The sequence below is a fragment of the Prunus dulcis genome, chromosome 7, assembly GCF_902201215.1.
Source record: "Prunus dulcis chromosome 7, ALMONDv2, whole genome shotgun sequence".
NCBI lineage: Eukaryota > Viridiplantae > Streptophyta > Magnoliopsida > Rosales > Rosaceae > Prunus > Prunus dulcis.
In genome coordinates, this window is record NC_047656.1 from 13256534 (window position 1) to 13278479 (window position 21946).

At 36.6% G+C, this 21946-nt stretch overlaps 4 protein-coding genes across 5 annotated transcripts; 2 read left to right on the forward strand and 2 right to left on the reverse strand.

Annotated features, from left to right (window-relative positions):
- Positions 1 to 975: 975 nt before the first annotated feature.
- Positions 976 to 2732, forward strand: LOC117635596 (putative homeobox-leucine zipper protein ATHB-51). Its single transcript, XM_034369920.1, has 3 exons — positions 976 to 1396; positions 1732 to 2078; positions 2342 to 2732. Exons 1-3 carry the CDS (start codon positions 1303 to 1305, stop codon positions 2576 to 2578), a joined length of 678 nt encoding a protein of 225 aa, XP_034225811.1. The 5' UTR covers positions 976 to 1302; the 3' UTR covers positions 2579 to 2732.
- A 1655-nt stretch (positions 2733 to 4387) lies between these two features.
- Positions 4388 to 6580, reverse strand: LOC117635076 (60S ribosomal protein L24). The gene is made up of 5 exons (XM_034369409.1): positions 6492 to 6580; positions 5573 to 5648; positions 5351 to 5452; positions 4898 to 5046; positions 4388 to 4751 (listed from the first exon to the last, which is right to left on the reverse strand). The coding sequence occupies exons 1-5, from the start codon at positions 6500 to 6502 to the stop codon at positions 4595 to 4597; spliced, it is 495 nt and encodes a 164-aa protein (XP_034225300.1). The 5' UTR covers positions 6503 to 6580; the 3' UTR covers positions 4388 to 4594.
- A 1152-nt stretch (positions 6581 to 7732) lies between these two features.
- On the forward strand, positions 7733 to 11615 carry LOC117635074 (serine/threonine-protein kinase SRPK). The gene is made up of 4 exons (XM_034369404.1): positions 7733 to 8374; positions 8664 to 9629; positions 10716 to 10763; positions 10841 to 11615. The coding sequence occupies exons 1-4, from the start codon at positions 8174 to 8176 to the stop codon at positions 11279 to 11281; spliced, it is 1656 nt and encodes a 551-aa protein (XP_034225295.1). The 5' UTR covers positions 7733 to 8173; the 3' UTR covers positions 11282 to 11615.
- An 859-nt stretch (positions 11616 to 12474) lies between these two features.
- On the reverse strand, positions 12475 to 16302 carry LOC117635075 (sulfite exporter TauE/SafE family protein 4). Of its 2 annotated transcripts, none has more exons than XM_034369406.1 (12): positions 15751 to 16302; positions 15445 to 15604; positions 14830 to 15030; positions 14645 to 14706; positions 14490 to 14538; positions 14324 to 14379; positions 14149 to 14235; positions 14011 to 14061; positions 13663 to 13902; positions 13446 to 13539; positions 13182 to 13322; positions 12475 to 13074 (listed from the first exon to the last, which is right to left on the reverse strand). In XM_034369406.1, exons 1-12 carry the CDS (start codon positions 15925 to 15927, stop codon positions 12992 to 12994), a joined length of 1401 nt encoding a protein of 466 aa, XP_034225297.1. In that variant the 5' UTR covers positions 15928 to 16302; the 3' UTR covers positions 12475 to 12991. The 2 variants fall into 2 exon arrangements, with proteins under 2 accessions (XP_034225297.1, XP_034225296.1); XM_034369405.1 differs by having other exon boundaries at positions 14324 to 14385; positions 15751 to 16134.
- Between the last annotated feature and the right edge of the window lie 5644 nt (positions 16303 to 21946).

Genomic DNA, 21946 nt, shown 5'->3' on the forward strand with positions numbered 1-21946 from the left:
CGCGTCTCTTCCTTTGTTGCATGCTGGCGAGGACCTCACCTATACTTGAATCTTGTCGTATGAACAGTGTTTACATATACTGTACGTATAGACGCACATGCAATTTGTGTCTCTAGTTGAGATGTTATGTTATTCAGTGTTTAATATCATAGTCCTATTTAGGGCGAAAAATTTACACATTTCAAAGTAATGAGATCATTAGGACGGTCATTGAGTGTTGTAGACATAATTGTCTCATTGTTTCGTTATTTTTATCATTAAATTCATTGATTAGATAAAATCTTATTACAACAAATAATTTTAATCTATAATTTGAAAATGATGATTAACATATTGGATATATGCAATATGGTTACTCTTTTCATTCAACAACGCAACGAAATCACTTCTATAATAGTTGAATCTAATTAGAATTTTCTCTAACAATACCGAGATTTATTAAAATTACTAGACAAAATGGTTATTGACATTAGAAAAAATTATGTGAAGTTGTTCTTGTCATGCGACAATGCTAAGTAGAAAAACAATTTAGTTAAAAAAAATTTATTGGACTATTCAATCACGGCCATAAACATCCACACATAAGTTTTTCTCTACTTGCTCTACTGGAGTTCAAAACTCATGAATATATATAAGTCTTTTATATAATAAAAGGATACAATGTATGTATGAATGTATGGCAAGATGAGGAGAGAAAGAGAGGGAGTGGGAGAGGAAAAGAGTGACAGCCCTGTCGGTTGGAAGGTAATGTAAATGGGAGAGAGAGAGGGAGGGGGAAGAGTGGATTCAGAGGTCTCAATCTAATATGGTCCCCATAATCCTGTGCTCCTATGGAACTGACATATGCCTCCCTTTCTCACGCCTCGTCCTGCACTTCTATTCTAAACCCCCCCCCCTCCCTTCTTCCCCTCTCCTCCCCTCCTCTCTCTCTCTCTCTGTCTCTCTCTGTCTCTCGTACAAAAATTAAACATAAAGCTTTGCTGCACCCCAAACGTGAAGAAGCACAGTCACACCTCTCTCTCAACCACTTACTTCCACCGGTTTCTTTTTCCACTTGAAAAGAGAGAATATAATACAACACAACACAGCACAACACAAACTCTTTCAAGTTCATCTCTCGAGCCACCCACGCCAAGCCCTCCTCCTATGTCCTAAGCTCACTTTGATCATTATCTTTTCTCCTAACCTACTCTCTCTCTCTCTCTCTCTCTGGTCCATATATGGCCATCACTTTGTTCCATATATAACGTGTTGGTGTTTAAAGGAGGGAGACAGAGAAAGTGAAACCAATTAGATCCCAAAATGGATTGGAATTCCAATTTGAGACACCTTGTTTCTCGACCAGAACCTTCCTTTGGCTTCCTCTACAACTATAACTATGACTGCTATCCTCCTGGTATTTTATTCAACTCACTACCCCTTTCTTCTATCTTGGTCTTCTTCTTTCCTGTTATGGTTTTGCTTTTGATGTGCTTTCAGCAAGAATCATGAAAAAGAAGCATGGCTACCTTCTACTTTAACTAGAAGCACCACCATTGACTATTATTGTACAGCTTAATTTTTTATGTTCTACACTTTCCACTTCAAGCAATTATATATATAAATTCCTCCCTGCTTTCTTGAAGAAGTCACACTTCAGTCATTTAGAGGTCAAACTACACAAAATATGCAAGTTCACATGTATAAAAACAGTGAGATTATAATTTGTTGGGTTTTAATTAATTTTTTCAGGGATGGAGATGAAGCATCAAGCAATGATGTCTGAGAGCTCACAAAGCTTGGTTCCTGGACTGGACAGGAACCACAGCAGTTATGGGTGCTCTAACCAAGACAAGAAGAAGAGATTGTCAACTGATCAGTTAGAGTCACTTGAGAGGAGCTTTCAAGAGGAGATAAAGCTGGACCCTGATAGGAAGATGAAGCTTTCAAGAGAGCTTGGCCTTCAGCCTAGGCAAATTGCTGTTTGGTTCCAAAACAGAAGAGCCAGGTGGAAGGCCAAGCAGCTTGAGCGCTTGTATGATGCTCTTAAACAAGAGTATGATTTGGTCTCCAAAGAGAAGCAAAAGCTCCAAGAAGAGGTAATAATGCATTGATTAAGTAATTGGCATACATTAACTATAAAGCTTCTTTCCTTTATTAACTAATTACATGCAACCCATGCATTTCTCTCTCTCTCTCTCTCTCTCTCTCTCTCTCCCTAGAAAATAGAGCTGAAAACCCATTGTGAATTTTTATAAAGGAAATTCAATAAAAATTGTCTCACATTTACCGACCGTAGTGTGTTGACAAGTCAACTAAAAATGTACTCCATTAATTAAGTGAGCTGTATATGGTGATATAGGTCATGAAATTGAAGACAATTCTGAGAGGTGAAGTTGCTAGGAAACAAGTTTCCACCGGCTACACTGAAATCTCCGGTGAAGAGACGGTGGAGAGCACGTCGGTCGCCATTCGGAGCTCTAACAAAGGGGTAGGGACGAGCCAACATCAGGTGGCAGAGTGCAACTACCTCTTCAATGTTGAGGAATATAACCCAGTATCGCCACCTTTCTGGGGAGCTCTGCCTTCTTATCCCTAAGCTAAGAGGCTGTTGTTGTTGTTGCTGAAGTTACTTGTAACTTTAATTTTCTCAGGGTTCTGCTTTAGTTATTAGCTTAGTTTGAGGAACTAGTACTTTACTTTCTTCTGGCTCTCTGGCTCGGTACTAAATTAGATAATTGACATTACATTCACCCAAGTGGACCTAATGATCAGCATGACATTTATTAACTTTGCCCACTTCTATATTGTTATTGGCAAATTCATCATCTTTTTCATCACTTCCCTCAAATCTTTTTTTTTTAATTTAAAGTTTTTAAAATTTTGTTTTTGGGGCTTTTGAGTGCATGTCTCTTCCTTTTCCTTTTGGGTAACATCCAGTTGGCGTTCTACTTTTAGAGTAACTCCACCTATTTGCCTTTTGCCATGGTAAGAGAAGAATTAGCGCAGTCACTATTCACGTGAATAGTAGTTGCCTTTGTAAATAGTATTATGTGTTTTCACCCGTTGCCATGGCAAAGGGTAATTACTATTTATTTTTTTATTTTTTTCACAAATTTGTTTACCTAAACAATTAATTTGGATAACATTTTCGGATAAGATTTTGGGTTCGTACGTGTCAATATTTATTATAAAATTCATATCTCAATCGGATAAAATTTTGGTATTTATAGAAAGAAAAAAAAATCAGTATTTTTTTGGTATTTTTTTTATTGCACAAAAATTTGCTGCCGTTGGATTGGAGAAAAAAATCTGATCAGAGAGCCCAGAGCGCGACACATGGACTTTAGCAGCACTGTAGCGCTGACATCAGCATCAAAACGAGGGCTGGAGCTCGGACCAACCTTATCCTCGGGCCAACCCAGGTTGTTAAGTCCCACCTTGTGCTTGAGCTTGGACTCCTCGCTGAAAACGGATTTTGACATTTTTTTCCCCCAACTGGAGTCTCTGTCATGCCGCTGGGGTTGCTCTTATACATGCTGCCTACAAAGGCAGGTGTTGGTCGGGTGCATGGTGAATGTTGTTGTATCAACAGCCAAGCTTGGACAAGCCCAAGCAAGTACAGTGTTTTTGTGTTTTTTTCTTTCTTTTTTATGAACTTGGATCAGACCTTTTAGCGAAGGGTCTAGTAAACCAACTCTTACTTTATCTCTCCCAACCAAAAAAAAAAAAAAGTAAAGTAAAGCAAAGCATAGAATAAAACTTAGGAATTTTGGTTTATTTCGTCACATGGAATTTTGATTGCATCCGAGATCATATGTTCAATTTCCACTCCCCTTATTGGATTAGTCCCACCATATGAACTCAAATCTCAAAACATTTCCCGTTGCATATAATTGCCATCAACCTATTGAGCTGGTGAGACTTGTCAGAATCGGAGCCAAGAGCTTGAAAATGGTCCTTATTTAAAACTTCTAAAATTTGACAAAGTTACGAATTCCTGAAAATGTCTTCACCCTCACTTCTTCACCAAATGAAAAAGAACAAATTCAAAACGGCTCCATCTCGCTGCCTTCGAGCTCCCATAGTGATTCGTTGGCTTCCTAATAACTTTTGGGTTCGAGCAAAATAGGGACAGACAAAGAATGCTCTTGAATTTGGGCCTTTTTGAGTTTGGGCTATTGTTAGATCAATTGCCATGTGACGAAATAAACCAAATTGCATGAAACAAAAACCAGATTTATCCTGACCTAAAGTCAGTTAGAGGATTTCTGAGCAGGCAAGTTTGAGGGACAAAGGCAGGGCCAAAAAGGCCCCTAAACTGAAAAGCTCGGTTGCCCATCCATCACCTATTGACCATAGGAGAAAAACGTTGTTGTGAATCTTAATGCAAAAAGGAAAAAGTCGCTGAAGCTGAAGCTGAAATATCAAGTTAAAATCCAACAGAATAACTATTTGAAACTTAGTAATATCGAAGTGACAGATATAAGATGGATAAAAGAAAAATACGATGGACCATCAAGCATGGCCAATCAATCCTTACAAAATCTTCAAACAAACAAACACGTCCTATCTATTACTCTACTTCCCAACAAGTAGGCAACAGACCAGTGGCTCAGCGCTTGCCACCGCCACCCCCAAGCTTTGGTCCCTTTGGTTGTGCACCTCCCTTGGTAACGCTACCCTTGCCTTGAGATTTTTGGGATTTTGTAACTTCTGCCTTCTTGGCCTTCTTTTCATCCTTGGTTTTCTTGATCCTCTCCTTGATTTCACTACAGAACATATCCAGACATCAAGTCAACGATTCCTTATCATGATCTTAGAAGCAATCATGAAATTTAAAGCTGAAATAACATTAACATAAACGGTTGACATAATAAAGTGAATCAGGGTCAAAGGTATAGATAAGAACACAAACCGGAGAGCAGCTTCCCTTGCAGCATCACGAACCTCAGGCTTCTCAGTTCTCCTCTTCTGGATAACCTCAAGTGTGGCACCCACAATAGACCTTGAGTAAGGCTTCTTGGTGGTACGTCTCCTCTTCTTCACAGCTTCTTGAGCAATATCCTGAGTGTGTCAAGATTACATAAATAAGTAATACAAATACAAAAACAGACTGCCGCCTACTTCATACAAATAGAATGGCTACTACAGGACAAGGTTGTAGTGCTGAATTCCTTTAAAAAAAAATATTAATTGCATTTGCAATATAACAAATGTATGATGAAAAGAGATTATCAAAACCTATCGATTACCAAAATGGGCTTCAAGACATCTAATCCAACTACTTAAGTAACCTTAAAACTAAAGGAATAAAAATTGGAATAATGGAATCATATAATTTATACATCAAACAAAAATGCAAGTTCACCTTTTTGTGCTGCTTCCTGTACATGGCTGTCCAGGTAAGCTTTGATGGCTTCAACCTGTTGTGGAAGTACCTTTTGCATTTTGAGTTGGCAAAAAGGAAGACCTGACAGAACACACCACAGATTATTTACAAGACAAGATACAATGTCTTTCCAACAAAACAATTTAATCAGATAAACTGAGATGACGGAACTTCAAACAAATATTTGATTTTACAGTTTACCTGAGAATCAGAACGAATAAATCTGATGCCCTTTCCTGGGTAAATCTTGGCCCCGCTAAAACGACAGAGTTCGGTCCTGACAAGCCAAAAACATTTTTTTATAAGCAACCCACAATACTAGTACTAGAAATGATCAATTGAAACAGATTTTTGCCATCAAACAGAACCACAAAAGTAGCCAAGAGAGGGAAGAGGGACCCCTCAACCTGAAAACCTAAACCATTCACATAATGACCTAACAAAGAAGACTTAACATAATGACTGTTCCACATAGATTCAAGCCAAGACATCCAGAAAGTTTTACCATTTTCCAGAGACTAGATGCTACAACTACCAAGTTACCCAGATTTAAGAAAATTGTAAAAACTAACCAGTCGTAAAAACCAACCAGTCGAAAGGGAACTGGATTTAGTGCTATCCGTAACTCGTGTGAACCATGAAATGGCAACCATTTCAACACGATTACCTTTTCTTCATATAAATAGTAGCTAAAAATACTACATTTACAAAGATTAAATTAGTCAAAACTCAGAACTAATTGTTGGGTGTTCATCAATCATTAACAAACTCTAACCAGCTTGTTTCTACCAATATTGCACATACATTTTTAATTAGCAAAAATCAATTTTCACCCAGAAAAGCATATACACACAAATCAGAGCAGGGAAACAGTTTATCGCCCAAGCACGCTAAAATGGCATATTAGAAAACAGAAGCCAAATTTATAAATTAAAAAAAGGAAAAGGAAAACGATTGCATCGACAATCGAGCATCATCGACAAAGAGGATTCTTAATCGGAAAAATGAGAACGATAATGAAAACATTTCAGCATCAGATCTCAACGAGACATGTAGAGAGGGAGGGAGAGAGCGAAAGAGCGAAAGAGCGAGAGAGCGAGAGAGAGAGAAAGAGGCATACTTGAGAACCATGGCTGCTGCCTCCTGCTCCTGCTGTTGTCGACTGCTGCTCTTCTTGTTGTGGCGGAAACCCTAGAAGCTGAATGCTTATAACGCGGGTATGTATATCAGGCTTCTTAATAAATAACCCTTATATCCGATGAAAAACCACGAAAATGCCACTCAGATTGGACCCATTCTATTTTGGAGTTTTTGCGGTCCAGGACTTTAGATTACATTTGCCCAGTCCAATGTTTGAGATGGGCCACCAAAACATTTGGGCTTGTCACATCAAGTATAGTTTCCTTTACCTAAATTCAGTAACCATAATTGTCTTAAAATAGTAAGTTTGTAATGACATAAAAGAAATGTCAAAGGTATAGAATAATTTTACACCTCAGTACTTATCTCAACTCCACCCAGTTATCTTGAACTCACCACACTTGACACGTGTTTATTGATATAATTATGGTTTCGTAAATTCAAAGTAAAAAGTTAATTGCGGTTATGCCAATGGACACATGTCAAATGTTGAAATGGTGGTCAGGGTACATATTGAGTTAAAGTGGTAAGCAAAAATATTTCCTTATCTTGAATTTATGAAAGAAAAAACACCAATTCGAACTTAGCACAACATTTATATATTATACTTTTTATGTATGTGGTACATTACGTTATCATAGTTACTAAATAAGGACTTTGTAGTTCAAATGGTTAAGAGTATTTAACCATGCACTTGAGATCCTATGTTCGATTCCCCCTCTAATATCGCTTGTATAAAAAAAAAGAACTACTAATTAGGTGGAGTTTATTTACATGTATGATTTAAATTCAACATTTGGAAACATAATATCTCAAATATATCTAGTAAGAAATCATTAGCTTGTGACAACTATGTAATTTTAAAGGGTTGGCATAGACATGGTAATGCCTTTGTTTTTAGGGTGGTATATAAGAGTCACTATACCTAGAGTTGATAGTTCTTATATATATATATATATATATATATATATTATGTTTGTCAGTCACTATACCTAGAGTTGATAGTTCTTATATATATATATTATGTTTGTCAATTTGTATATATTATTATAGAAGGTCAATTTGTAACTATAATAAATGTTACATACAGCCAAATAATGCAATATGCGCTAGAGTTGGTTGGAAACTTGGGATTGACTTCTATACTAAAGATAGGATATTAAAAATCTTTTTTTTTTTGTCCAATTACTATTCAGGATATTTGAAAGAGAACTTGATATATGATCATTAGTTTTTCATTTTATATTTATGAAAACAGAAAAAGAAAAAAAAAGGTAGCACAGCACAGATGAGTGAGATGGATCGTTAGCTTGTTAATAATGAGGAGGAGGATGATGACACCTCACTGAACCTCAAGAAGATGAAGAAGAAGATATCCAAAACCCATTTTCATATTTTTCTTGGTTTTTACTTGGAAACCCCCTAACCCCACCACTCCAAGACAAAACTGTTAAAGAAGATGACTAACAAATACACATATTTCTTTGCTTCTCAGTTTCTCAGGCTCCCTTCTTGACTCAGTAACCAAGATAACGCCTTTTTTATATATAAATAAATATATTTCAAATTTCACCAATACCCAAATCACAATTTCCAATTGGGAACCCGAAAACCCTAGAAAGATCGGATTTTGAAGTGGATCTGTTGGGGAAGAAGAGGAGGATGGGGGATAATCAGGACGACGATCGGAGCCAGAGCAGTGACTACACGTCGGAGGACGAAGGCACCGAAGACTACAGGCGAGGAGGCTACCACGCTGTTCGAATCGGCGACACTTTCAAGAGCGGACGGTATGTCGTTCAGACGAAGCTCGGTTGGGGCCATTTCTCCACCGTCTGGCTCGCTTGGGACACCCACCACTCTGTACTTATCTCACCCTGTCTTCTCTTTTTTCTTTGCTGATACTTCGTTTTTATTGCGTTTTTTGATATGCTGTTGTATCATTGTATGATGAGTTTGAAAATGTAAGAAAAGGAATGGAAAATTTTAATCAAATTTTTAATCCACCATATTGGTTAATGCAAAACATAAAACATCATATTTGGTTTCTTTAATTTTTCACATGTTTAGTTTTAACTTTTAAGTTACTCAATGGAGGATTAATGAAAATGTGTTGGTTTTTTTGGGTGGCTGCCAATTGTACAAAAACCAGCGTTATGTTGCTCTGAAAGTGCAAAAGAGTGCTGACCACTACACTGAAGCGGCAATGGATGAGATAACCATCTTGAAACAGATTGCAGAGGGGGACACAGATGATAACAAATGTGTAGTGAAGCTTCTGGACCATTTTAAGCATTCGGGTCCGAATGGACAACATGTTTGTATGGTTTTTGAGTACTTGGGTGATAATCTGTTGACGCTTATTAAGTATAGTGATTACCGCGGGGTACCACTCCATATGGTTAAGGAGATTTGTTATCATGTTTTGGTTGGATTGGATTACTTACATAGACAGCTCTCGATTATACACACTGATTTGAAGCCGGAGAACATATTGTTGTTGTCAACGATAGACCCTTTCAAGGATCCAAGAAAGTCAAGCGCGCCTCTTATTCTTTCAAGCAGTAAGGACAAGGATGCATCGGAGTCAGGGTTTGCAAAGGCATTGAATGGGGATTTGAGTAGGAACCAGAAGAAAAAGATTAGAAGAAAGGCTAAACGAGCGGCTCAAGGATGTGCGGATAGAGACGAAGCTGATGCTGATCTAGAAACATCCACCGAAGTAGAGTCATCTCCTAATACAAAATTGAATGTGCATTCCGGCGAAAATCAGGCTACTAGTTCTGTCACTATGAGTAGATCATCAGATGCTGATGGACCAAAGCGCACTCGCCCAGGAAGTCAGGGTAGTAAGAGAGGGAATCGCACCACAAGGCAGAAGTTGTTGGCATCAATTGACCTGAAGTGCAAATTGGTTGACTTTGGGAATGCATGTTGGACTTACAAACAGTTCACAAACGATATCCAAACAAGACAGTATAGGTGTCCAGAGGTGATCCTTGGCTCAAAGTATTCTACCTCAGCAGATCTTTGGTCTTTTGCTTGTATTTGTTTCGAGCTTGCAACTGGTGATGTACTCTTTGATCCCCACAGTGGCGACAACTTTGACAGGGATGAGGTATGGATGTATAAAACTCTAGTTCGGTTGTGTTGTTTTCTTTATTGCATATGGTACCTCTCAAATCCACATTAGTTTTTCCCTTTGGTAACAGTCTACCTATTACACTCATACAATGAAAGTTTCATATGATGTCAATTCCATCAAGACATACAATAGAATCTTCATGTCTATCAATGACAAGTCAATTTCTACCACTGTCCACCTGCTCTTGTGTGTTCAAATAAATGCATTTTATTATATTGTAAACAGCTGGTACTACATTGCAGTTAATAGGAGGTTACTGATGCAATTGGCAAGAATAAAATACTCAAATGATCATGTTTTGTGATATTGCACCTTTTGGAGCAAGGAGATATTAGCAACATGTTTTGTGGTCCATTCCATCAATATAATCTTTCGAAAGCAGAATATTTTAAGTACACAAAGAGATAGCTCTAAAAATAAAAAATTCAGCTGAAAAGCTTATATGACTGCAGTGTTCGTCATAATATTATTTTGCTGGACAAAGAGAGTTGTACTATTCCCATAAGAGATTTGCAAACTGCTACGAGGAACATAAACTTTTTACCTCAGCTGAGCCTGTCCTGTGTCACCACTTAAGTAAATCTCACTTGGTCTGAGTACTCTTCCCACTATTATCTTTGTCCTGCTGTATAGGTTTGAACTTTTTCAGGAAGGCTGAGATCATTACAGAAATCAACTGTTCACCTAATCAGACACCCATTGATTAATCAATGACTTCCTATTGGCATCATTGGGAATAACCATAGGAAGTGTGCTATTAGTGGTGCTTTAGCATCTCTACTTACGAATATATTGGTATTATCTCCACTAGAAGGACTGACCATAATAGTTCTTCAGTATGCTCCCTAATATTGATAGATCAGAATAGTTTTGTGCTGTTCATTTTAATATTTTTCTTTAAATGCTTTGGTTTAGCGTGAGTCCCGAAGCATGTAAATTGACGGAATGATGCTTTGAAATTGACTTCTTTCAATCATCTCAAGCATTTAAACCTGGGAAGTTTTTATTGTTTTCTATTTTTAAAATTACTGGAGTAAATCTTATATTGATATATTGCAGGACCACTTAGCATTGATGATGGAGCTTCTTGGAATGATGCCACGGAAGGTGAGAAATCTGTAAACCCTACCATTAAAATTAAACTGACCTTCATCCAACTTAAATTCCGGGCAACTATTTTTCAGATTGCTTTAGGTGGTCGATATTCCCGAGATTACTTTAATAGATATGGTGATTTGAGGCACATCCGTCGCTTGCGTTTTTGGCCCCTGAATAAGGTTCTTGTAGAAAAGTATGAATTCAGCGAGCAAGATGCAAGTGACTTAACTGACTTCCTTGTTCCCATCCTCGACTTTGTCCCTGAGAAACGGCCTACTGCTGCACAATGCCTTCTTCATCCATGGATTAATGCAGGTCCTCGACTATTGGAACCATCTATAGCTTCTGATAAGAAACCAGGCGTGGACCATGACACGACTGAAAAGAACAAGAGGGAAAAAGATGAGAGGGAGGCAATGGAGGCTGGAGTGGAAAATATTGCCATTAATTCCGATTCTAAACCTGTCAAAGACCTCCCATCTAGTAGTAAACCCTCCAAGGCGGCCGTAAGTAGTTCATCCAGGTAGAATCCTAGGATAATTTTTGTCTACGGAATATGCCTCTTCATCAGTTTTCTTGTTGGGCTGTGAGATTGCTTCGATTGGCTTGACTTACAAATTTATTTTGCGGGATTGCTTCTAATGCTGGCAAACTTCAGCATAAGGAAGTTTGATGCTCCGGTTACAAGTGAACCTTCTTTCAAGCGCAATTGGCAAACACTGTACACTTCTCCTACAACCAGATCGTCTGTGAAAATGTTCATTTCAATGTGATTCATGTACTGAACTCCAATCGTGATATTGGGACTCTTGGAACACTAAATCACATAATGTTCTTTTTATTTTTATTTTTATTTTTATTTTTATTTTTGAGGCCTCCTTTTATTATTAAGATTCGAAATCTGAGAACCCTTCAGAAAATGCGCTAATACAAATTGGTAAAATTTCAATGGTTTAACAAATTATATTTTGAGAGGATAACGATTTTGGCGCTCATTTTTTAGTCATATGCACTACAAACTGAATATTTTATAGAATTGATGCAGTCTTGAAATCATTAACCTTTTGAGAATACGATGTAGATTTTAAGACTACCATAATTTGAAAACTCGTTTTCAGATTATTATCAGCCAAATCAAACAGACATGACAACAAAAATCAAGGCGGTCGACAGTTAACTATATATTAGATATAGATCACATAATGTTGGGGTCTCCATGTGGGCTGGTGGGAGATTTTTGCCGTGCAATACATTCTTATTATTCTTTGCCACACAATCAATCACAAACACTTGAAATACCAAAACTAAATGTTGGTCTCCATTTGTTGTTGGGATGGTGGGAGTCTCTCTCCCTCATTCTCAAGTCGTGCAAAACATTCTAACCCCCCAATGTCCCATGTGATGTGAGACAAAAACAAAAAGCTCAAAACCATGCACGAGGCAACAGATGTTCAAATATTGGCCACATGTGCTCTTCATCATGATGATCCTCCCAAGAAAAGAAATTCCACTTACAGAGAAAGAAGCCCTTTTGTGGTCAAAGTTGCAGATACAGTCAATTTATGCAGCATGGCAGCCAAAGATATTATATGGGAAATTATTGATTTTCTTGAACTTTTTAGTGTAAACAATTGGGAGGAGGTCTTCTTGGAGGCAATCAAGAAGCAAGCAACCAACATCAAAGTCTAGCCCAAAAGAACCCAAATTATCAATTTTGAAATTCATTCGGCAACTTTCCAATGCTATAAAAATTAAGAATCAAACCAATATTATATGGAATAATAGATGAGAGGAATCCAAATTCTGTAAACACTACATGAGGTCGGTTGATGATGGTGTTAGCCAGTAGCTAACATGCACCCATAACCCTACATAAATGCACACTTATTTCATGAGTTGTTAGCCAGTAGCTAACAAGCAACTTAATCTAAACCAGAGACAAGGCCACACTTTGGTTCATGTGTTAGCCAGGAGCTAACGAGCAAAACCAAACCTAAACCAGAGACAAAGCACCACAAGTGGTTCGTGTGTTAGCCAGGAGCTAACAAGCAAGCCACCAGAGACACAAGGCACACTTGTTTTTAACACAACGATGTTGACTGGGGTTGGTCAACTAGCTGTTGGCCAACAGTTCCTAATGATCTTCATAATATACAAACTTCCAATTGCAAACTTTCCCATTGCATTTTATTGGAACCTTCTATCTTTTCGCTATCGTTCTGTGTTGTTGCCAGCGATCACTGACTGCTACAGAAGTCTAAGAATCCCATGAATTCTTGATTTTGTATCATTTGGATGCTCGTTTCTATGCCGATCACACCTGAAAAAAAAAATCCCCAGAAATAAGAAACCAAGACACGGATGATAAAACTTCGTTTTCGAGTAACTGGGAACATGATTTCAGGTTTGAAAAAAAGTTTGTTTTACCCATTGTAATAGCGCTAGCAAAGATGACACCAGAGAGGATGAACACAATGATTGATGCTCTCTTGAGAATTGTAACTACTTTTCTTACAAGGCACTGTCCCCAGAAGCCAGCCAAGACAGACACACTTGTGAGGTATAAAGCTGCAAAAGGAATTCACATTGGAAGAAGAAAAAAAAATTAATTTCTTGTGATTATCAAATGAAATGTATCATAAATAGGCTGCTAACTGAATTAGAAAAGGAAACCAGAAAGGAAAGCTATACCATATGGAATAGGAAACCTCTTGAGCAGGTAGAACTCCACCACCGATAAGGACGCGGAGAATGTCATCACGAATGTAGCTGTTGCACTTGCAACCTGTTCATGGTAGCAGCAAGATGGTTACTCCAACTTAGATTTTTAAAGAAACTTTACTTGTAGTTTCATGAAGCTCAATGTTTTGCATTGAAAGTACTTGAACTTTACAAGGTAGGTTCTCACCTGAGGGATAACGCCTATCTCAAGAAGGAGAGGGCCAAGAATAAATCCTCCACCGGATCCAAGCAAGCCTCCAACAGTGCCTCCCAAGATACCACAGAGTGCACAGAACGCTATGTGAATAGGAGTCCATGCGATCGAAGCCTCGCAAATTGATTCGGTGTTTCCTGTGCTCATTCTCTTCTTGTGCTCCTTGCACAGCTTGACTGATTCATATCCAAACACTCCAAGCGCAATGGGAAACTGGAGAAACAGAACAAAAGGGTGAAAAAGCCTGTCCCCACAGAACAGTAGGACAATAGAGCTAAGGAACAAGTTGTTCCACTTATCTAGTTGTACTAGTATGCCTACCTGTAAACAGAAGAAGACCCAATACCATGCACTGCAAGCATTTACATCATTCTGCACTCAATTTATAAAGTATCAAAAGTAGGCAATCAGGGAGAGAGAGAGAGAGAGAGAGAGAGAGAGAGAGAGAGATCTACTTGCCTTGAGGACTTGAAGAACTAGGAAAAGAACCCAAACTACTACCAGCACCACAACCCTTTTCCACCTAAGGTTGAACTTTAATATTTGCTGAAAAAAAAATGGAAAATTTTCAGCCCCTTTACCATGAGAAGATAATTAACACATCATAGAATTTTATATGCCAGCTTTTGCTTACCATTATTGATTTCTCTTCTCTAGGAAGTAATGGCTCGTACTTGGTATCAATTAGAACTGTACCTTACCCAAAAAAAAAAAAAAAACAAGACAGTAGTTGAATTTCAGGAACAGAAGGAAATACACACACACGCATACAAAGTCACACAGATGTACTTGTGTCGTACGTTCACCCCTAGAGTCCACTACAGTTGCTTGCTGCCTTGCAAATTCTTTCTGCAAAATTTTCAGAAATTTATTCATCATGTAATCAGTCAACTTTGATAATAATCTTCAAATATTCTACATAATGCATAATTAATACCAGTCAGAAATGTCTGACCTTCATGATAGTCTCTTCCTTCCACATCTCAAACCCTTTAAAACAAGACCTTGATGAAGTTCCTGTTACAATTTTTAAAAAACAAAAAGGAAAAAAAAAAAATTGAAATGAACAAAATTTTCAATTAAAAAAAAAAAAGAAATTGGGTTGGATAAGAAATACATGTTGACTGTGATTCTACAGACCCAAGAAGAGTATAATGATGAGGACAGTGATGAGCCAGTAGGGGAAGACAACACTGAGAGCCACACCCAAGGTGATGCCAAGCATGAGCATGGGCTGAAAGAGAAGGGCTAGATCATAGTCTATAATTGGCACTTCTTTTGTTGGATGAGGCACTCTCAAATTGTACCAGACTGATGATGCAGATGCCCCCATTATCATACCTGTAACCAAGTCAACATGCACATCCAAATTAAATTCAGTAACTATAAAAGTACAAAACAGAAAAAAAGAAATAACATTTACTCAATAAAGTAAGAGATATGTATCTAAGCCAATCAAGCACAAAAGTGTAGGGGCAAAATTCAGAATCTGGGGAAGACACAAGTGGGAGACAGAAAGACATCATTGCTCTGGCTACCCTTTTGGATATTAAAACATGTGACTTTTTTTAAAGTAAATTTTCTGGCCATATATGTAATAGATTCTATGTGATTATATATAGGTTCTTTTTATATGTGTTAAATAAAATTTCTGACATCATGAACTCAATGAAAACCAGAAGAAAAAGGTAGTCTTTGAAAGTTGAAATAAATCAAAAGAACGGAGGAAGAAGATGTGTAGAGAAATGAAATTACATTTAGAAAGAGCAGCAGCAGACTTTGTATCAAATCCAACAATTAAAGTAAGCATAGGAACAAATATTCCACCCCCTCCTACACCTCCTACTGTCCCACATGCTGATCCCAGAAAACCAATCACTGTCGCCAAAACAAGTCTCCAACTAAACTTCAATTCCTGCATTAAAAAAAATGAACAAAGCCCATCACACTTTAATCAACAGTTTGTAATTTCCTCATAAACATAACATAAATATATGCATGTATGGAGAGAGAGACACACACACACAAAAACAGAGAAAAAAGAGAGAGAAGGAGACATACGGGCCAGGTTTTGTCTGTGCTGGAGAGGTGGGAAGAAAGATTGGAATTGAGAGAGAGAGAAAGACGGGATTGAAGGGGAGAGTCGTAACCATTCTGGTACTGCGTGACGAAGAACACAGAGAGAATCGCCACCGAAAAACTTGATAGGAGATAGAAAACTAAGCCTCTTGTGGCCATCGAACAGTGGTTGGTTGGTTTCTCGCTTCTAGCAGAAACACCGAGCACTTATTTAGAAGAAGATATAACTGTAAGGTTCTGTTTTCGCTTGGCTTCGCTGGACGCCCAGATACGTTATTTTCTATTTTCCAACAAAACAATGCGAGAGAGAGAGAGAGAGAACCAATGTGTTCCTAGAGGCTTAAATAGCGTTATATAATATGAGAGAGAGAGAGAGAGATGGAGAGAGAGAAGGAGAGAGGGTGAATTGTCGTTTAATAGAAGAGCACACATGACATGAGAGTGATCCGACACATCTAGACTCACATGGATCAAGTAGGGCATCAGACCTAAGGTGACCTGAATCAAATTTATTTCATGAATTAGAGTTACCATAAGGGATATACACTAAAAAATATTCCTTTTATTTTGTTGCCATCTAAAGCATTGATAAAACGAACGTAGTCACGTCCATTAGGGAAATTTGGATTAGGACTTCGCTCCTATATGACATGTCACGTAAATTTTTTTTTTAAATCAAACAAATGATAATATTTTATTAGATTAATTAAAATGTAACATATTATTTATCGTTCATATTATAATTTATTTAACACGTCTTATATTTTGACTAGACAGTAAATGTTTAAGTTTTGTTCTCCCTCTGTTTTAAATAATTAAATCCTAATTAAAGACGATAATCATGACATTTAATATTATTTGACAACGCTCGCTCAATACTTTAACAAAAAGTCAGTGTAAGATCAAAACGACATCACTCTACTAACAATTAACAATTGTCAATACGTGTCAAAGAAAACCTTCCTCTTCTTTGGCAATTCAATCAGACGATTTCTCCCAGATCTTCTGAAACTTTTTTTTTTTTTTTTTTGGGCATCAACGATTCTTTTTATTTTCTCAATCTTTTGATCTCTTAATCATTAAGTGTAAATTTCACATCCATTTACCTCGGTGTCGGACGATGAAAAAGTGGGTGTACTTCTCACACACAGTCAGACTCAAGATTCCAGTTCTCTGTCTTTTTAACTTTCAGAGTTGGCAGGTCTACGCATGCAAGCCTTACAAGTGGCAGTTCCCATCATGGAAGTGGTGGAACACATGTTGATGTAGGCCTGGGCACGGATAGGTTCAGAATGATAAAAAGCTCTTTCGTTAACCAAATAAAGGACTTCGGTTGACCATTTTCTCTTCTGTTAATTAAACCAAAGACTTCGGTAGAGTTTGGATCGATTAATCTAATATTCGATTCGGATTGGTACACAGGTAGTACTGTAATAAAAATATACTGTTAAAAATATAATTTATAATACTTTCACATAACATAAGTTCTTGAACAAATACACCAAATTATCCTTGTAAAATATAAAAATCCAATAGTCTAAGTCATCCAAGTATGAAATCAAATAACTTAGTCATATATCATTCAATATGTACTCAAGATGTACTAGGAGCCACTTGTGTTTGTTGTTTGAACCTTTGAGTGTTCTTTTTTATTGAATTCTCTTCATTTATGTAAATGATTTTGGATCAACAGTTGGAAAGTTACAGGTAAAAAACAGGACAATGGTCGAAACTGGAAAACATAGGAAGTTTATAAATTTCTTTCTGACCAAAAAGTGCTATAGTATCCGGGTAAGTGATACAATGGTGATAAAGAAGTGATGCAGTGGTGATAAAGCAGTGATACAATTGTGAGAAAGAAGTGATACAATAGGGATAAACAAGTATACAAAATGCTGATTGTATTTACCTTTGATTTCTTGTTTTGTATTTAAATAATAAAATAAGTATAAATATCGGATCGATACGAGTTTCTATTGGGTTATGAATTTTGTTTCCGTTAACCAAACCAAACATTTCGGTACGGATCGGATCGGAATAATTAAAAGTAAAAAATTAATTATTTAACCAAACCAAACCAAACCGTCGGTACACAGATAATTCGGATGAGATGCCCACCCCTATTTTGATGTATATATTTTAGGACATTTCCTATTGAGATAGACGATAATATACTAAACTCACATCAGTAATGGATTCAGGATTCGAACCCCATGTGGTCATGGTGTAAATGTTCCACAAAAAAAATTTAAGAGAGAGTTATTTTTATTTTTTAATCTATTTTTTCTCTTCCAAATGTTATTTCTTTCTTGAACAAATATACTTGAATGATTTCAATCTGTCATTTTTTCGACTCATATTTTTGAGTGATTTCAATTTGTAAAATTTCAAACCCATATCAATTAACCGAAAAACAATAATAGTGGTGCAATAATAGATGGTGGACAACAGTGGCAACACATCAGCGGCACTATAGCAAGTGGGTATTAGGGAGGTTGGGATTAGGGTTTGAAAAGAGAATAATAGAAATTAGGGGTTTTAGGGGGGTGATTATCGGAAGGGCTTTGAGGGGTGGGGGGAAAGGTGAAGGAAAACTTTCTTTTCTTTTTATTTATAAAATGACTTGGCTTAAAACGACGTCGTTTTGCTCAGGGAGTTAAAAACAAAAAAGCGCAATACGCTTCTTCTTCCTCAGGCACATCTCCTTCTTATTCCTCAGTCAAAACATCGAGCAGTTAGAATGTAGTCCATAAGGTCGCACTGTCGGTTTATGTAGACCTCCGAGCCTATTTTCATGGCTTCCATAAGGTCGTTTGACCCCAATGAACTCAATGTGGCTTCGTCTTTGACTCACACACACTGCACGGATGCTAAAACTCGAACCCACGACCTTGCCTTGGGGGGAAGGAGAATGAGGGAGCAATTGCTCCAAACTACTACACTAGTGAGTCCTTTGAAAGGTCTTGAATGTTAAATTATTGTGAATATATATATATATATGTTGCAAGGGTTTCTCTATAAATAAGCATTTGTTGGTTAAGAATGCTATATGTACTTTTTAAGGCCATATTTAGTAGAGTGGTTTATAATTCGCGTCACAAGTTGACATGTGAGATACCTTTGCTTCGACTTTAGGGGAGGGTGATCACAAGTTGTGTATAGTAATTAGGAGATATGTGACCTAATTTCTATAGTTGACCTACTTGAGTGTCATTCAAAGATGTTTGGTTGTAGACTAGTGGAAAAGGGCATTGATTTATAGACCATTAGTCTCAAGTTTGAACCCCCATAACACCTTGGTAGTGTGTGTGCGTGAGAAACCCTATCCCACTTGTTTTTTTTTTGGTTGAGAAATTCTATGATTGCATTCATAATTCAGCCAAAAAAGCCACTAACTACAAAGGGCCAATACAAACTAGCCACAAAAGGGTCATTACAATAACGGAGCGGTCTAATATCAAAATTAAGACAATCTGGTATGTCTCCACTAACGATCAGACATGATCGAAGAAACTCTGGCATAGGCATCCCAACTAAAATTACAAACTTAGAATAATAATAAAAAGATAAAGCTTGAAAAAACCAAACCATAACAATACAAATAAAACTCTCACAAAGGAGAGATGAAAAACTCTCACAAAAGGAGATGTGAAAGCTACACCGAGAACCCAAAGAGTCTCTGCAACTTATTCCGAACATAAAGAAATTGCGAAAAAGATGGTGGTGGAGATTAGGGGTGGGCACTCAAACCGGCAAACCGGAAATCCGAGCCGAACCACACCGAACCAAACCGGAAAAAAACCGAGTTGACCAAAAAGTCAAAAACCGGTCAAAAACCGAACCGGACCGATTTGGACCGGATTCGGATCCGGTTCCATGTCTTCAAAAACCGAACCGGGCCGAACCGAACCGGTGAAACTAAAAAAATATATAATTTCAATATATATTTATATTTAATGCTATATTTTTAATTTCACTAAAAAAAACTTAATATTTATCCAAGTTCAATGTCAAAATATCTCTCTTTTCTCACTTTAATATTTATTTTTATATGAAATTGAATAATTTGTTAATTTTCAAGTAAAAAAATAATATTTCAGTTGAGAATTGTATTACAAAAAAATTTAAAAAAATAATTTTTATAATCCGGTTCAAAACCGAACCGAAACCGGACCGAAATCGGTTCAAACCGAACCGGACAGTTTTTGAATTTTTTTAATTAAAACCGAACCGAACCAAACCGCATGAATAGTAACAGATCGGTTCTAATTTGAGGCAAAAACCGGTCCAAACCGAACCGTGCCCACCCCTAGTGGAGATCCAACGCCGAAATGCAGGTGAAGATCTGACGCTGAGCCGCAGCCGCCTATAATGGTTGGATGAAAATCATAACAAAACTAAGACAAATAGGGAAAACTCTTTGTCTCTGAAAATGAGGGAAGACCCTTTAGACTATCACTTGTATTATAATTTGGGCTTCTTAGATCTAGATCTAAAACGGTTAGATGTTATATTGGGTTTAGTCCACGAGTTTTTAGTTTTAGATATAGGTCTTTTGACATTGATTGCTTTTTTGTTGTGTCGATTTTACTCTTTGAGGTAAATAAGGAGAACACATTAAAAATCTAAATTTAATGCATGATTTCATTGTAATTGAATTTCATAATTTAAATTTTGAATTCTTTCCTCAATAATAGTTACCTAATATATGAATAAAATATAATTTAATCAATGAAAAGTAAAGATCCACTTATTATACCAATCAAAAGTACCCACATGAAATGATGTACTTGGCATAGAGGTAAATAGTGTTATTATTAGCAAGGAAAAAAACTTAGTGATAAGTTGTGTTATCTATAAGTTAAGAACATAAATTAGAATACTACCTAGTTAAGAACATAAATTATATTACTACCTATAAGTGAGATACAAAAATAGACAAATAAAACTGTATGTTACCTATAAAAAAGGATATATAAAATACTTTTACACTTTGTAGAAAATATTAAAAAAACACATATATACTTATGCAATAGGCAATAGGACCCTATGCCATAGGATAATATATCTGCAAGAGTATATAATGTACCTCTATTATAGAATGAACAAAAATAAAAATTGTTACCTAAACTCAAACTCAAAACACCTACTATACACCAAGTCGAGGGCATAGAAAAACATATATATGATACTTTACCTACACAATAAAGTAAGCTTAGGTTCCTACAAAATGCCATAAGCATAAATAAAAATATGATATACATATTCTGAGGAACAAAATTAACCCGACAAAGACAATGTTCTCTTTAATTAGTATTAGTACAACATAATTTAACCCACATAATAGGTACAATATGGAATGCACCAATTCTCTACCTAGGTATGTAGAATAAGAAGAAGAAGAAGAAGAATATGGATATATTAACATAACAAAAAATAGATAAAGAAAAGAAGAAGATAGAAGAATACATGGCGAACGAATAACAAGAAAGAAGAAGAAGAAAGAAAAACGTGGGGGTGGTTATAAGCTAAATTGAAGGAGAAGTTGTATCTCCAAAATAATAAATTGTCCTAAAATTATGAGATTTATTAACTTATGTATATCCCTATTCGAAGGAGAATGACTATTTGTAAAGTGACTTTGGGGATATGTTCACGATATTTTCCTTTTTTATTCAATGACAAAGGTCCTAAATGGCTAATTATTATTATCCAATTCAATGCATAATGGGCAACATTGGAATAAAAAATAATTTTAAGAAAATAAAAAGAAAAAGATTACTTCAGAAAATATTAAAAAATGAATGTAATCTTATGTGGCACAAAAGCTAAGTGACTTGTATTAAAGTCACCAAATTCAAGGATTAAACCCAACTTCTCAATGAAAATTTGAATCTATATCAACTTTTCTATAGATATATATTAAAAAAAGATGTTTCGTTCCGGGCCAACAAACTCTTAGCCTGATGGAAAGAGGTCTTGACTTACATACCAGTTATCTCATGTTCAAATCTCTATGCCATTTTAATAATGTATGCATGTGAAAAACTCCCTCCATTTTGTACTTTAGAGTCTTATTGACAGGACCCAACCCAATTTTCACTTTGAAATTCGAGCCAAGTCCTGTGCGTGTCCGACACCTGGCGAATGTCGGGCACAATTGTCCTTTTTACCCTTC

What these genes read in the sequence shown, in the direction of transcription:
- LOC117635596 (XM_034369920.1), top strand. Translation starts at nt 1,303, where the DNA reads ATGGATTGGAATTCCAATTTGAGACACCTTGTTTCTCGACCAGAACCT. An exon ending in CTATGACTGCTATCCTCCTG is followed by an intron (nt 1,397 to 1,731) that starts GTATTTTATTCA and finishes TAATTTTTTCAG; the next exon opens with GGATGGAGATGAAGCATCAA. An exon ending in AGCAAAAGCTCCAAGAAGAG is followed by an intron (nt 2,079 to 2,341) that starts GTAATAATGCAT and finishes ATGGTGATATAG; the next exon opens with GTCATGAAATTGAAGACAAT.
- LOC117635076 (XM_034369409.1), bottom strand. An exon ending in TTATTCGTTCTGATTCTCAG is followed by an intron (nt 5,453 to 5,572) that starts GTAAACTGTAAA and finishes GTGTTCTGTCAG; the next exon opens with GTCTTCCTTTTTGCCAACTC. An exon ending in ACAGGAAGCAGCACAAAAAG is followed by an intron (nt 5,047 to 5,350) that starts GTGAACTTGCAT and finishes TGACACACTCAG; the next exon opens with GATATTGCTCAAGAAGCTGT.
- LOC117635074 (XM_034369404.1), top strand. Translation starts at nt 8,174, where the DNA reads ATGGGGGATAATCAGGACGACGATCGGAGCCAGAGCAGTGACTACACG. An exon ending in CTTGGGACACCCACCACTCT is followed by an intron (nt 8,375 to 8,663) that starts GTACTTATCTCA and finishes TACAAAAACCAG; the next exon opens with CGTTATGTTGCTCTGAAAGT. An exon ending in TTGGAATGATGCCACGGAAG is followed by an intron (nt 10,764 to 10,840) that starts GTGAGAAATCTG and finishes ACTATTTTTCAG; the next exon opens with ATTGCTTTAGGTGGTCGATA.
- LOC117635075 (XM_034369405.1), bottom strand. Translation starts at nt 15,927, where the DNA reads ATGGCCACAAGAGGCTTAGTTTTCTATCTCCTATCAAGTTTTTCGGTG. An exon ending in CATCATTATACTCTTCTTGG is followed by an intron (nt 14,707 to 14,829) that starts GTCTGTAGAATC and finishes AAATTGTAACAG; the next exon opens with GAACTTCATCAAGGTCTTGT. An exon ending in AGGAAGAGACTATCATGAAG is followed by an intron (nt 14,539 to 14,644) that starts GTCAGACATTTC and finishes AAAATTTTGCAG; the next exon opens with AAAGAATTTGCAAGGCAGCA.